This window comes from Vanacampus margaritifer, chromosome 1 (genome assembly GCF_051991255.1).
Source record: "Vanacampus margaritifer isolate UIUO_Vmar chromosome 1, RoL_Vmar_1.0, whole genome shotgun sequence".
In the NCBI taxonomy this organism is placed as follows: domain Eukaryota; kingdom Metazoa; phylum Chordata; class Actinopteri; order Syngnathiformes; family Syngnathidae; genus Vanacampus; species Vanacampus margaritifer.
Window position 1 is genome coordinate 8,368,291 of NC_135432.1, and position 15,007 is coordinate 8,383,297.

Genomic DNA, 15,007 nt, shown 5'->3' on the forward strand with positions numbered 1-15,007 from the left:
GAGGAGGAAATGGCGACCGGTATTCACTGGAACTTACTCGGAGCAAAAGTTTGAGCTGAGAGTCCAGCGGCATGCTACGCGCTGTAGCTTCTTGCTAGCTAGTCCGCTAGCCTACAACCATAATGTGAGATCCACCTTCCAAACAAATCTTCCTCCTCTCTATCTATCCATCTATCATCTATCTATCTCTCCATCTATCTCTCCATCTATCTATCTATCTATCTATCTATCTATCTATCTATCTATCTATCTATCTATGTATCTATCCATCCATCTAACTGTGAGGTGTGGTTGCTTTCAGTGACAGTTCGAAAACAGCATATGGCCTTTAATCAATCAATCAATCAATCAATCAATCAATCAATCAATCAATCAGTAGCCTACATGCTTTTTAATTACACAAGGATTTTTGCTATTTGTAGGCTGCCTGGGTCCCTTTCACCCGTAAATAGCAGGGGCACGTTGCATAGAATATATATATATTGTGGTGATATTTATTTTGGCGCGGATTTTATTTTGTTGTCACTCATAAGCTGGCTTGTTTGAAATAGCTCAACATGTATGTGTTTGTTTCCAGGGTGGACAGGACCTTCTCCAAGGCAAGGGCCATATGGTGAGTTTTTTTTCATCACGTGTTGCTTGACGCCTTGTTTAATGCTTCACAAACATTGGTTGAAACTAAAATTGGATAATTTCAGGTTGGGAATCGGAACTCAGTCTGTGAGGAAAACCAATGAAAGGGAGGGAGGGGGGGGGTTCAAATAAAGCTGGGCCAGGGTTACAAACGAAGGTTAGGGTTTACAAGGCAGGGTTAGATTTTCAAACAAGAGTTAATGGGTTTGAAATTGTGGATTTGAGTCAGGGTTCGTGCTTCAAAGTAGGGCTTAAAACAACATTCCAGATGATTTCAGGCCATGGTTTTAGTTTCGGGTCAGTGTCACGGTTTCGAAGTAGGGATTCGCTGGAGTTAAGGTTTTAAATCAGGGTTTCAAGCCAGGGTTACAATTTCAAATAAGATCTTCAAATTTGAGCCCATTTGATAGTTCTGAGCCAAGGTTAGAATTTCAATCCTGGGTTTAGTTTCCAAAGTAATATTCGGGTTTCTGTTTGTCAGGCGACACTATTGATATTGTTGTTGTGCAACAATGGATTCGTCCTTTTAATGAACAACGACGACCCCTCAATGAAATGTCATGCATGGCCTCACCAAAGAGCTTATGTTGTGCCAACAGTCTAAAAGTGATCGACCCGCGTGTTGTTTTGAACTCTCGCCTGCACTGTGAACATAACAACGCAAGTCAATTCATTAAGTACTGCATACCTGCACAATTCAATAATCAACAATCCAATACAAGCGCTACAATTTGCCACCCTTTCTAAAAAACTCCACTTCTGATCGACCCCTTCAAAAAGCTATTAATATCACAATATTTCATGAGAACTATTGCTTATAACTGTCCTGTGAAAGGATCCAATTTTAAAAGGCATATTTCACTGTCTTGAAGACTAGTTGGCAACAATCTCCTGAAGATGAGCTGAACTTTTCTTCTGAGACTGTTTGTAGACTATTTGAAGTCTTCAGCAGTTCTCTGGAGATGCCACTGAGACATCTGTCCACACTGGAGGGACGTCTCTTCAACATCCCTGTTGGAGTGGGCATGGTGGAGACGTCTCCTCGACTTTGTGACCATGTCAACCTGACAACACTTGACCCACTGGTTAGATCACATGACTGAGCCCGTGCTTGCCCGGTAGGATAATTGAGACGCCATCACTCAGGTAAAGGCCTGTTTTTGCTCATCATCCAGGTAGCGATTCTGCTCCAAAAGCTTTATTGTCCTCTTCTGATGTAAGAAAATGTAATGATTTTGTTAGAGAAGTCCAATTTTCCTGGAGACTTCCTGGCAAATTGGTCCTCACAAACAAAACATGTCCCTGTGTGAGTGTAAGCAATATTTTGGTCTCCTGCGTCACCAGTGATATTGACCCTTGACCTCTTGAGGGACACTATAAAAAAATGCATGTATTGATTGCATCTTTTTATCATCAGTAATCTGTTTTGGACAGTTTCTCATCCAACTCTGATGGTACATTTCCCCCCTCATCATGCAGCGCTAATAAGTTTTTATGAGCTCATGGGTTCTAATCTGACCTAATCTGTATTTAATGTCGGGAACTGCTCTGCTTTCAACGTGTGCACTTGATTAAAAGTGTTAAATGGTCATTGTGGGCCAACAAATGGTTCTCCGCTCTCTATGGGAGGTCCCTAATTGCTTGTAATCCTGTCTAGCTAAACTCCCCGGATGGGAGGACGCAACAGAAAATGGTTTGTGGCAATGACATGTTTCATAACAGAGCCCAACACTCACACACACACACACACACACACAAATAAAAGTGCACCATGCCTCGCTGTCCCTGCCGCATGATGGATTATTGTGGCCGGCTGTCCATTGTGTAACTCCCAACTCGTTCTTTCAAACAAGATGGCCTCTGGTGCAACCATGTGACCTTCATGTCGGTCAGGCTCGCGCACCCACAGGGGGGATTGCTCGCTTAGTGAGCAAGAATTCAAGGCAGATGTTCTCTTGACATCCGCCAAACAATTGTCAAAAAGACACAAGCAAAGCATCTTGTACCACAGAAACAACACCTTTAAATACAGTTTAATTTGCTGTATTGTATTATTTTATTTTACAAAAAGATCTGGCGAGGGCTCCAGCTAATTAAGAAACACCGTCAGCTTTCCTTTTTTTTCTTTTCTGGAGAGCTCAGTATTGTTCATTCGGTAATTTGACCGATTTGACATGTCATCATCATTGCTCTCTCTTTTTTATTATTATCTCTTTCACTGCCAGACGTTTTCAGAAACGGGTTGTTCCCAGTGCCAGCCGATTTAAGCATTTTGACTGATCTTTCAAGGTCCACAGAAAATGTTGTGTTTGGACTATGGAAACACACATACTACCAAATGAAAGATTGGACTCTCATCTTTCATCAGAAAAAAAAGTTTGTTTCTACCTTATTCCGTTCTTCAGTAATCAACAATAGAAAATGGTTAGTTTCACCGAAATGCTGTTTTGAAACAAAAAGCGGAGAAAAAGAGCTTTTTGTGAAACAATGTTATTTCATGCACTGTAGTGAATTGTACACTTCTTTTTGTCCATGAATGATGCCACAAACACCTAAATAGTGCTTTACTTCTGTAAAACGCTTTCACCAACAATGAAAAAGTGTTTTTTGATTGCAAAATACGTTTTTTTTCATTCAACAGTGTAACAATTTGACAAAACAATTTCGCAAACTATTTACGAATGTGTGTAACTGTGGTACTACTTACAATTATGTGGATGTTTCAAATACAGTTTTTCTTTTTGTAACGCTCTCCTGCGTACAAGGAGACGCCGCTGGACTCGCACAACAGTTTACTTTCACTTTGTCCGTTTCGCGTACAAACGTTACACTTTCTTGACGGCCTTTTTTTCCGGGCAATAAATAACAAGTAGCAGACTGTACACACTTCCTCCGATGAATATGCATTGGACTCGGGGCACTCTCCGTCGTCCGATCGTCCGCCTGTGCGTGCTCGGTTGTGCTCCGCGTTTATGACGTCGTCATAGCCGTCGCGTCAGCGGTTCCAATTTCGCCGTCAAGCTCGGATTCACCTTCATCATCATCGATGATGATCATCGTCGTCATCAATGTGCTCTTTTAGCGTTGGTCGATGCCTTTCGTCTTGTAAGTGTAGAGCTGCTTGCAACCGCTCGCCTCCTCGGCCATCTAGCTCCGCCCGCCTAACGTCTCCTACTGCCGCGTCAATGCTTTTCATCCACGGAGTCACCATCATCATCATCATCGATGATGATCATCGTCGTCATCAATGTGCTCTTTTAGCGTTGGTCGATGCTTTTGGTCTTTGAAAAAAACGGCTCGGGCGTGAGCTCCTCACAACCGGTCGCCATTTTTCCTTTGTCTAACATTCTCATCTCCTGCTCGACGCTCTAGCTCCGCCTCTACTGACGCCCACCCGATCTTGTCAAAAGAGAGTCATCGCTGCCCTCTAGGGGCCAAAAATAGTCATTAGGCTCAAAAAACCTGCTTGAAACTTTCAACACAGCTGCGGAAGGCTTGCCGGCACCCGTTTCAAAAAAAAAAATAATAATAATTGGATGACGTCTTTTGACGTCATTGGCAGCCCTCCGTAGGTTTTTACTTGACGTCTTTAAACGTCAGTGGCAGTGAAAAAGTTATTATTTAAAAAAAATATTATTATTATTTTTTTTGGTGGGTGAGTATGTGAATGTGTATGTGCGCGTGTGTGAGTGTGTATTCATTAGTTCACCTAAAACCTATAAAAAAAATCCCATACCGTTCACCTAAACCGAACCCAGCCAGAGCCGTGAGGCCGTCAGGAGACCCGAGGAAGGACCAAAGAAAGGAAAGCTTTCCTTGACCTTGCACGAGGTGAACCTCACCTGGTGCTTCTCCACAGCGAGGGTTTGCTACTGTGGCTCTCTGATGACTTGAGAAACACTGCAGACCGTCCCTGCTCACCAAAATCCAATCAGATGTCACTCAGCATCACCCTTGTGTCTGCTTGTCTGTCTTCACATGTACTCATGTGTGTGCAAAGCTTGGGTCGGGTGTCAGCTCTCGTCTAAGGGTAGAGCAAAGTGTCAAGGACGGTCGGAGCAAAGCGTCTGCTGCGTCTCCTGCCAACTGACCAAATATAGAAGCAAAGTGACAAGCGTGCCCCCGACTCCCAAATCCAAATCCACCTGCCATCCAGCTATAGAGCACAAGATGTCTTAAACAATCCTAAAGCCCGCGTGACAGCGGCTTATTGGAAGGATGACACAGTCAGGAAACATTTCCGTGTTATTTATATCAGACTGTTGCGCTGCTTTTTTTTTTTCCTCCTCTCCGTTGCTCATCAATTGTCAAGTGAAGCATCTACTGTTGTGCAGTGCAAAGGTCTTGTAACCCTTTTTAAAAATAAATGCTTTTATTTTGAATACATTTTATGGCAGAACCCCCCCCCCCCCTCCCCCCACAAGAATACATTTGTAATCCTTCAATGCTAAATTTATGTATTTTATTTTTTATAAGTTATGTCCTTTTAGGAGCCTGGGTTTCTATAATTAAGAGATATAGCATGAGATGAATTGACGTATATCGGTTGTGATGATATACAGAACAAAACAACAGCCTCAAGAGTGATATGGTTTTTATGTAACAGCTCTACAAAGACCATTAATTAGTTCACATAACAAGCAACAACTTGTGATTTGCTTTGGTTCCGTCTAAAAACAAACAAGCAAAAAAGTGGCGATCGCCAGCGTTAGCTGTTAGCATATGCTAACTTAGCATCAGCATTGACCCCCAAAAAAAGAAAAAAAGCTAAAGCTTGTTTGACCATTTCACTTTCACAGAACGAGTTGGACGAATAATCCACTTCACGTCAAGTTGTGTCATGCTATTGCGTCATTTGGGGCGCAAAAGTTCCATAAAGTAGTCCAGAATGCAGAATGATGCAGCAAATGTGCGTCCGTTAGCCACACTCATGTTGGATTCAGTGAGGACTTTATTCTTGTAATATGTTTTTTTCTTTTTCGATTGCCGTCTACTTTTATAATTTGGATTTAATACTTAGAGCCTCTTTATTGTCTTTATTACTTGAAAAATTGAAAATGAAAGCCAAAAGAGGATGAAATGATCTATTGGTGATCTTGTATCTATTGTAGAAGAGGCACATGTGCATGACTGTGATTTCCCCAGAGTGATGATGAGGGTGGCGGAGGTTTGTTTCCAAGGGAATCTGGATGTATTGTTAGAGATGAGAGGGCTGATATTATAGGCCACCTGGTAGAATAAACACTCACAATAATAACAAATACCTGCTTTACCTGTCTTTTTGATAGAAGCAGATATTTGTCTTATCACAATTCAGATCCCTCATGTTTAATTATTCATCCATCCATCCATTATTTGACCTGCTTATCCTCACGTTCTTTTTCTTGCCACATCTTGTAAACAGAAACACTTTTTGAAAGTTGCTGCCGAGTTGTAAATTCAGAGATCAAATACATTTTGCATGTTTGAAGATAATTGCTGAGAATTTGACTTCGCACCGATCTGATCGGCTGGATTGAGATCGGCCAATATTTGACATTTTATACAAAACTGGTGATCGGCTGCAATCTCGTAATTTGCGCGAGTGTTCTGTTACGTCATTGATCACATCTGCGAAATGAGCACAAACAACCTTGTTAACTCCACAGTCATTCTGTGCTGCCATAGTGTATATGTGAGACCGAAAGCGAATCTATTTTTAACCTTGTCGGGTCTCGCGGGAGCGGAAAGCCTTTGCGATGGGCTTCCTCAACCAACCAATCACAAAGTAAATGGTGAAAGCCATTTTATTTACATCAATTAAAAGATATAATATATAATAGCTGTCATCACTTGGCGTAAGGTACATTAAGTTGCGGCCACACTCATTCAGCCAATCGCAGAAGTAGCCAGCAAGCCGGCGTGTTGTTTCAACTAACACAGAAATATAGACGCACTAAACTTTTGCTTAACAAGGATACACGATAAACTGCGAACGTCAGTTGAGCTATACTTGCGATGTGATCACTTAGAAAGTCAGTACAGTTTGTGTAAATAGGGGTGGATCTGTGCTGGTTCTGTGACTTCAGCATGGCACAATCTACTGTGATTGAGTGTCTTGCGATTAACGAAAATGCAGGTTGTACATCCTGAAAGCTGCCAAGTCAAGTGTAGACAAACTGTCTTCCATGGTTGTATTTATTTATTTATTTTAATTGCCGTGTTTGTGATGTAATTGTGATGTAACAGTAAGGCCAAAATCCGAACAGCTTTCTTAAAGACACTACCCCTGACAGGCAGGCTATTGGTTATGTAATTTCATATTTGAAAGCCACCAAACCTCCCAAAATGTATACGTAAAATAAAATAATAATAATAATGGGTGGTAAGGCACTGACATTAGTAAAATTAGGGTTCCATCCTTGTTTAATGGATAATTTTTGTCTTGCAACCCTTTAATATTATTTCCATTAAAATTTCCATCAACAAAAAGTGGTCCAATCATTCTTCCATCCCAAATCTATGGCCATGTAATGTGACCTTGCAGCTAGTGAGGATTAACATGATCTCAATACTGCACATTTGCAGATTAATCTAGGCTATATACCATTTACCATTTAAAAAAAATAAATAAATAATAAATTACAAATATGTGACTGCTTCCTGGACTGGCCCTCATTATGATTTCAATTTGTCGCATTTTGTCGAGGATGCTAAAATTGTGAAAATGTTACAAAATTAACGTATGGAAGTTTACAAGACACTCGTAGAACAGAGCACAATAGAATAACTTTATTGCTATTGTAGCATATACAACAAGATTTTAAATGCCACCTGGCCAAAATAAAGCACAGACGCCAATCTAAGCCATAAACAACAATAGTGCATCAAGAAACTAAAAGACACAAAAATGTTGAGAAAACGAGTCGAGAGGATAATTGCCGAAAAGTTGCAAAAGACTGAGAACTATGTAGCACTCGGTTGTGGAGATACTCGATTAAACTGTTATTCACCATTTCACTTTTGCAAATGTTTTGGCTGTGGATAAAAGAAATCCAATAACGCACTTGGGGCGCCAGCATTAGTTGCCCCACTATGTCAGGACATGACCGCCTTCACTATTGTGACCTGGAGTTAGTTCAGCCATGCCCACACTCTGAAAATACATTTCCTCGTCACACACTCTGCTGGTGTGACTGCTTTAGAGCGCCTCATTGTCAGTCGCGAGTGTACACATGTCTTGCAGTTTGCTGCTCAAAGATGTAGTTATGTGTAGGCATAAGAAAGACGCGATTGACTAGGGCTGTTACAAACAAATCTTTTTGTAATTGATATTTCTATTGATTATTCTGTTGATTGAGTAAAAATGTCACCGTTTTGAAGCCTCTATCTCATTTGCTCCCAAAAACGTATAAATATGTTCTAGCTTGAGTATTACCAGTGTCCCCCCAATTTTTGTTTCAATGTGTTTTTTTATGCTAAAGCATACAGAAGGCTTTTATGCAGCCTCTGAACTGAAGAGAACAGTTGAAGCAATGGTAGCTATTATAAAAACGGCCAGCAGGTGGCAGCAGAGTATAAGAGATCAACCAGGGCCATGTTGCAAAAAAAGCTGTTTACCCCACAGTTTTAGACTCTAATCTTTCTTTTGGTAGGTTCCATGTTTTTATAGCAATAGAACACAATATTCAGTGGGCCTTGCAAAATCTGTCAAAATCCAGTAAAACAGCCAGGAGCGAAGGGGGTTGCTTCAGTCAAATTGGCTGGGAGTGAATGAGTTAATATATATTATTTAACCATTCAAATTTGGCATCAGTGTTAACTTGTTAAATTAATTCTCGCCGGTGTGTCAAATTTATAAGACATTTACATTGCGACTTAGCAGGCATTTGAAAATAATTTGATTTGACTGGATTGGGTTTCCTATAGTGGCTCGACGCAGTATTGAAAGAGAAAGTGAGGCAGCCTGGTGAGATGACAGCCGCAGCAATCGTCAGGGGACGAAGGGTGTTGGGCAGGCGAGGGGAGTGACCACAACCCAATTTGAGGAGGCTAATATGCCGTGGAATTTGCGCCAGAGGGGCCAGCTGGAGGGGATTTACTGAGGGAGGATGCTCCTAATTCTTGCCCTAGTATCTCCCTGCCCACAACAAATTCAACAAGAGCGTTCTGGTGCTCTTTCTGATTATTATTTTTCCTTCATGTCTGAGTTCACAGGGGCCTCGTTTTAAATGCATGCGACATTGATTTATTTGATAGACTACGCTTGCAACTATGCATGTTTGAATGCCACTCGTTGCTAAACAGAATGGAAGCAGGGCATATCAAAAGCCGTCTGCATTTATCAGATAACGGCCTTTTTACGTACAAACACAAGCTTAAAGGCAGCGTAAGCGTTTGCTGAAAGCATTAGCCTACAAACTGAAAATCACTCAATGAAAGTTTGGGAATGAGGGATTATTATCCAAAACAGCACTTTGCCTTCCCTCGTTAAATCCAGAATACAAACCCCGAAACAGATTGTAGCTAATGTGACTGGTGAACTTTGTCTAGTGCGATAATTCTGTTTGCTTCAAAGCTTTGGCGAGTGAGCAGATTATTGTGTTGTTTTCACTGGCGCACATTATGTTGTAATCCCCAGTTAGCACTCTTCAAGTCTTCACACAATGGAAAGTCTGGGTCTGTTTTTGTAGTGGAGGAAGCACAAATGTTGAACAGGGAAAAAAAATATTTCCAAGGACTCCCTCTTTATCTTAACTCCAATTAAAAGCAAGACAAGATAGCTTTATTTAGATTTATATTATATTTACATTGATATTTAGCGCATATCATGCACAAGCTAACTCAATGTGCTCTACATGATTAAAGGGAAAACATTTAAAAGTATTAAAAAACAAAGAACTAAAGACATTTAACTCATTCACTCGCAGCCATTTTCACTGAAGCAACCCACTTTGCTCCCGGCTGTTTTACTGGATTTTAACTGGTTTTGCAACGCTCACAGAATATCTTGTTCTATTGCTATAAAAAAAAAACATGGAGCCTACCAAAATAAAGATTAAAGTCTGTTGTTTCATCAGGAAAAAAAGTTTATTTGTATCTGTTTCCATTTTGAAGCAATTAGCATTAGAATGTAGCTAAATTTAATAAATTTTCACAAATCTGTTTTAAACAGTGGGGAAAACAGCTTGTTGCCACCTGTCCCTGGTTGATCTCTTATACTCTGCTCCCACCTGCTGGCCGTTTTTGTAATAACTACCATTCTTCAAGCATACCTCTTCAGTTCAGAGGCTGCATCAAAGCCTTCTGTATGCTCTAGCATATAAAAAACAACAACATAAAAAACGTATTAATACGTCTTTGGGGCCATGGCAATAATTAAAATAGAATGTTTTGGGACGTTTTGGGGATCTAATGAGTTTAAAACAAGGAACAGAAATAAAAGATAGCCTATTTAAATTATTCAAACCTCATACGGTGCAAGAAAAAGATGAAAAAATTGTTTTAAAAAGGCTTTAAAAGTGCTCAGGCCGGCTTCGAGCACAGCCCAAAATCCAGCTCAGACTCCAAGAAAACTGAAAAAAACAAACAGTTTATACAAGCGCACGTACTTGACACAGAGGCAGCAGTTACGCTTTAGGCCAGAGGTGGCAGTCATGAGTAAAAAAGTGACAAACTTCACAAAGCACCTTTAAATTTATCAAGGGCATTAAAATGAGTCAACCAAGCAATTGCATATTGTTTATATATTGCAGTGTTTATGAAAAACTGCTACCTGAACAGCTTTCTTTAAGGCAAATAGTTTTGAATTTTATAAGATTTTCGGGTGGCCGAGACCCTGTAACCCTCCAGAAAATATCAGCCCCTGTCCTGGACATCAGCGGAATCCCATCTCGACATTCAGAAGCAAAACAGGAGCAATCTGTCATGATAAGGGGTGCGTTGGAAAAGGTGGACCCAAATGCGGGGAGGCATAGACTGGCGGAGACCAGAATTGTGAACAAAGAAGAGAAGCTTTATTAAAACTTGTAGGAACCGGTGAGAGGACGAGGACTGGGGAAGACGTGACTGGAGGAGACGGGGCCAGACGGGTCGCCATGATTGGACTGAGCGAGAGGAGAACTTTGCAGGAACGTGGAGAACGTCGCAGGACGTAGACAACTAGACTGAAACAAAGACGACACCAACACTAATGAGAAACACCGGGGAAACACAATAGGGAGGGGGAAAGACACGCAGGTGGACGTAATCAGACATAACGAGACAGGGGAAACATACAGGAACACAAGACAAACACAACAAACCCACCAAAATAAAACAAAATCCCAACCCCTACAAAACCGAAACATGACACAATCTGTTGTAAGAAGACCATTTTTAAAGCAGTTAATTGGTAATCATTCATGTGATCTTTTCTCAATTTGGTTTTCTTTATTTACCACAGTGTTACGAAGAGAACTGTTACCTGTCTAATTGTAAATAGTTGATTTTCATATTTAGAAAAGCTCTACAGTGTATATAGCAATTTTATTAGTAGCATGTCATTTTTAGTATATGCCGTGGGCTGTGTAAAAATGGATGGTGGGCTTCAAATGGCCCCCGCACCATAGTTTGGAGCACCATTAGAAAACACGCACGTGGGTGTTTCGACCATCATTTGGCTGATGCGGTTGCCACGGCAACAGCCAGAGCTGACTGGCGGCGGCAATCCCCGTCAGTGAGTGAAATCAGCCCTGCTCGCTTTTCTCACTGTGAGCGTCAGAGTTCCGTCGACACTTGAAGGCACCGCGGGGGAGGGTCTCCCGCTTTTCAACGGGTGTTCACACTTGTGCTGATTGCTCGTGCGGACCACATGAGAGAGAGGGGGAGAGAGAGAGGGGGGGGGGAGGGACAAGCGAGGAGTGCATATGTGCATGCGAGAGACCGAGTGGGAGGAGGGAGGGAGGGAGTGATGAGACGAAGGAGACGCTTCGCTCCACCGCGGCGAGCATCAGTTTGACGAGCCGAGCGAGGCCGGCAGGTGCCACGTCGGAAGTGAGCCGAAGGTGCGGATGAAACGCGGCCGTGACACCTGCAGGGAGGAGAGAGGAGGGTGAGGCGTGACAGGGGCGAGAGCTCTAGTTGAGTGCTTAACTACAAGGGAGGGAGACGGAGACTGACTGTGAGTCATCTGCCCACTGCGCACACTTTCCACGCCGCCAGTAAGTTTGACTGCTGCGCTGCACTCTCTCACGCACACGCACACGCACACTGAGGACGTCAGTGTATGCAGACGTCTTACTGGGACTTCCTGGCGCGACGCTTAACCAGCTTGACTGTGTTATGTAATTTGTTGTGTTGTCGGGATGAAGCTGTGGCTTAGTGCTGCTGAGCTGCAGGAGGTTGGACAGTACGTGCTAACTACGCAGGTGTGTGTGTGTGTGTGTGTGTGTGTGTTGGGGGCTGGGGGGTCTATGCAGTGTGGGATGTGTGTGCTGCGCAACAGTGGACATTTCGTCCCGCACTCTGGATACGATGAGTGTCTTAACACTGACAGAAGCAGACAGTGTGTCCTGTAAGTATCTTCTATCATCAAATGGGTTTGTGTTTCTTGGCATGATCAGTTATGTGGGGGTAGCCTTTTTTGAGAGCTCTTTCTAATACGAGTTTGATTCGTTTCATGACTCAAATCCTCTTTACCCGTTCAAACGAATGGAAATGGCATCAATCCGTTCCAGCCTCTCCCTCAAAACCACCCAAATTTTGTAATGTGTTTTTTTTTTTCACAAGGAAAAATACCAAATTACACAAAGTACATTTGACTCTATTTAGAGTACATTTGATTCTGTTTAGAGTGGGACTAAATAGACTCAGTTTTCGAGTAATATTTACACTTGGAAGAGAGTAAAATAAAGAATTTGGGGGGAAAAAGTCACTTAAGGGTTGAGGAAGGAACTCAAGACCTTCAACTTGGGAAACTGCTTTGTTTATATCCAAGAGGAGACCAAACACATTGTTTGGAGTACTGTAGATTGGCTGGCTTACAATGCACACTCTGTAAAGTTATAAACTGATATAGTAAAAATAAAAACAGCATTCAAAAAAAAGAAGAAAAAAAAACATTTTAATTAATAAATACATAATAATGATATTAATAATAAAAATAATTAAAATAATTAAATAATATCATCTGCGTGCCTCCCGCTCATCGGCGGGAAGGCGTTTCGGCTATCTGAAATGCTTTGGACACTGAGACAGACACTACACACTCGCTGCCTCGCACCCATCGACGGGAACGCGCAACCGAGGGGCACAAAAGCGGAAGCGCAAACCACACGTCGCAAACCGGAAACGGAAACAAAGTTGATGGGTGAAAACCTGGACGTCGGAAGTCCCGCCTCCTCCGTGGCATATAGTCCACCAAGACAGTTATTAAACTGACGGCTTTTATTTTGAAGGTCTGACATTTGACTGGGAGGGTTGTTACTGCTTTGAGTTGTTACTAAAAGCTTGCATTGTGCAATTCACATTGCTTTTTGTTGAATAAACATTTTTTATACAACAACAATTCTAGGAATTTTATTTTTTTTGTATGAAAAAACGAATAGATGTATGAAAACTGGGACAAAATTTTGATGAAAAAAAAATCTGAAACTGAATCACAATAATGTTTAAAAAAAAAAAATCAAAACAAGCAATTCTACGCGTATTCTTCACGTTTTTGGTTCTGTTGATCTTGTAATTCATTTGAGAAGTTTTTTGGTAAGGTTTGCAATTGCCACCCTATAGTCATGTCTTCAGAACAGCCGATCCGTCTTTTTGTCTTCCTGATCCTCCTGGAGGGGAAAATGGTGTGCCTATCAGTCAATATGAATGAAGCAGAACTTCCACTTGTTGTATAACAGCCTGCTGCATGTTCAAGATTGGAGCTCGCGGTTGCACTGTATTCTGTGCAACCACTTTTTAAAATTTACATCCTCAACCCCTCCGAGTCTTTCAAATGGGACGACATTGTTACAATGCTGCCAATGATTTGTTTCAAGGGTTGTCCATTATGGCTCATTGACTGTTTATCAGTACATGGAGCTTTGGTCCGCTTTTGTACGTCCGTGGAACAGTTACGCACATTAGCTTGTTACTGGGATCCGCATGAGCCGTAATTAAAATGTTTGAGGTCCACGCTGAGCTGATGGAGCGTGTTGCGTGTTTGAGACGGACAGAATCAATGGAACAAATAAAAGGCCGCTGTACAAACCGTCCAGTCGGTGTCAACGGAGAATCGAGTATCAATCGGCGGTTGTGTGCGGACAGAGCCATCACGGTACATTTGGAATCAAGAGCAAAGGATGCAAGACAATGTCATCGCTCACTCGTGATGGGGAAATGTGCATGTGACCCTCCCGGCTTGGAGATGAGAGATGTTGTGTTACAGGAGGTGTTTGTCTGCGTCCGTGTCTATTGAGAGTCATGTTTTTAGAGCAAGCCATGAATAAGTCATACATGAAGATACGGAATGCAATACAGTACATCAGAGGCTCAAGTGAAAACATGCAATATGGATTCTATTCATGTAAGGATTGTTTCAGTTCATTTCTCATTTGTGTTTATCATCATACATTTTTTTTTTTGCATGATTGAACTTGTGGACGGTGCATGGATGGTTTGCGTAATGGATGAACAGACTGATGTCCATAAATTGTATGCATACATGGATGAACAATAATATTATATTTAATTACATGAAAGAAAAAAATAGACATGTTTACATGAAAAAAACGTTTTTAATGAATGGGGCTTTTATTTTCTGCCCCTTTTTACAGGAAAATGTTTACATTTTACATTAAAATTTTCCCTTTTAGCCTTTCTCCTGAAATAAATCCACCAAAGTCTTCTGAGTATTTGTTAGCCTATGTTGCAGAGTAATGCTAAATTCATTAATTATTTCAAATTTATTTGACAGCATTGATTTAATGAGCTATTCAAATGTATTAAATGAGCTTCACTCATTTGTTTTTTAGTTGAAGTTATTTTATAATATTGTACCTTTCAGGCTTTTACTACCATACTCATTTCCAACACTTTAAATTCTCAACATTGGTATTTTAAAAACTCCTGTACCTTTCATGTACGTTATCCCCCCACAAAAAAAAGTGTTGCAGACTAAAATCGGTTGCTAAACAAGAGCAAGCGAGCTCCTCTCAGCTGACCTGATTGTGAGGGTCCTTTGCTGACTGATATTCTCTTGCGCCTGATTGTCGTTGCAGGAAACACGATGGGAGTGAGCCCAGAATTTGTGGCGCACTAGAGCCTCAGCTGTTCCAGCCAAAGCTCGCGCACAGCGCCGTGACAACCCAGAAGGTAGGTTGTCATTAAAAGCAAAAAGAACACAATAAGGTTCATTTGAACTCTACTGGTG

At 41.4% G+C, this 15,007-nt stretch overlaps 1 protein-coding gene across 16 annotated transcripts in view; it reads left to right on the forward strand.

Annotated features, from left to right (window-relative positions):
* The window catches only part of rap1gapa (RAP1 GTPase activating protein a), a 75,508-nt gene that overhangs the window by 24,255 nt on the left and 36,246 nt on the right, over nt 1-15,007 (forward strand). For 4 of the 16 annotated variants that reach the window (XM_077569381.1, XM_077569389.1, XM_077569303.1 and 1 more), the window contains exons 2-3: nt 578-613; nt 14,856-14,949. Coding sequence is in view for 12 of the 16 variants with exons in the window: in XM_077569303.1 (XP_077425429.1) it covers nt 578-613; nt 14,856-14,949 (130 nt within the window). In the remaining 4 variants the exon portion in view is untranslated. Of the gene's footprint in view, nt 1-577; nt 614-11,538; nt 11,814-11,901; nt 12,167-13,661; nt 14,162-14,855; nt 14,950-15,007 lie in introns of those variants that run through there. The other 12 variants (XM_077569349.1, XM_077569360.1, XM_077569266.1 and 9 more) reach the window with 9 other exon arrangements.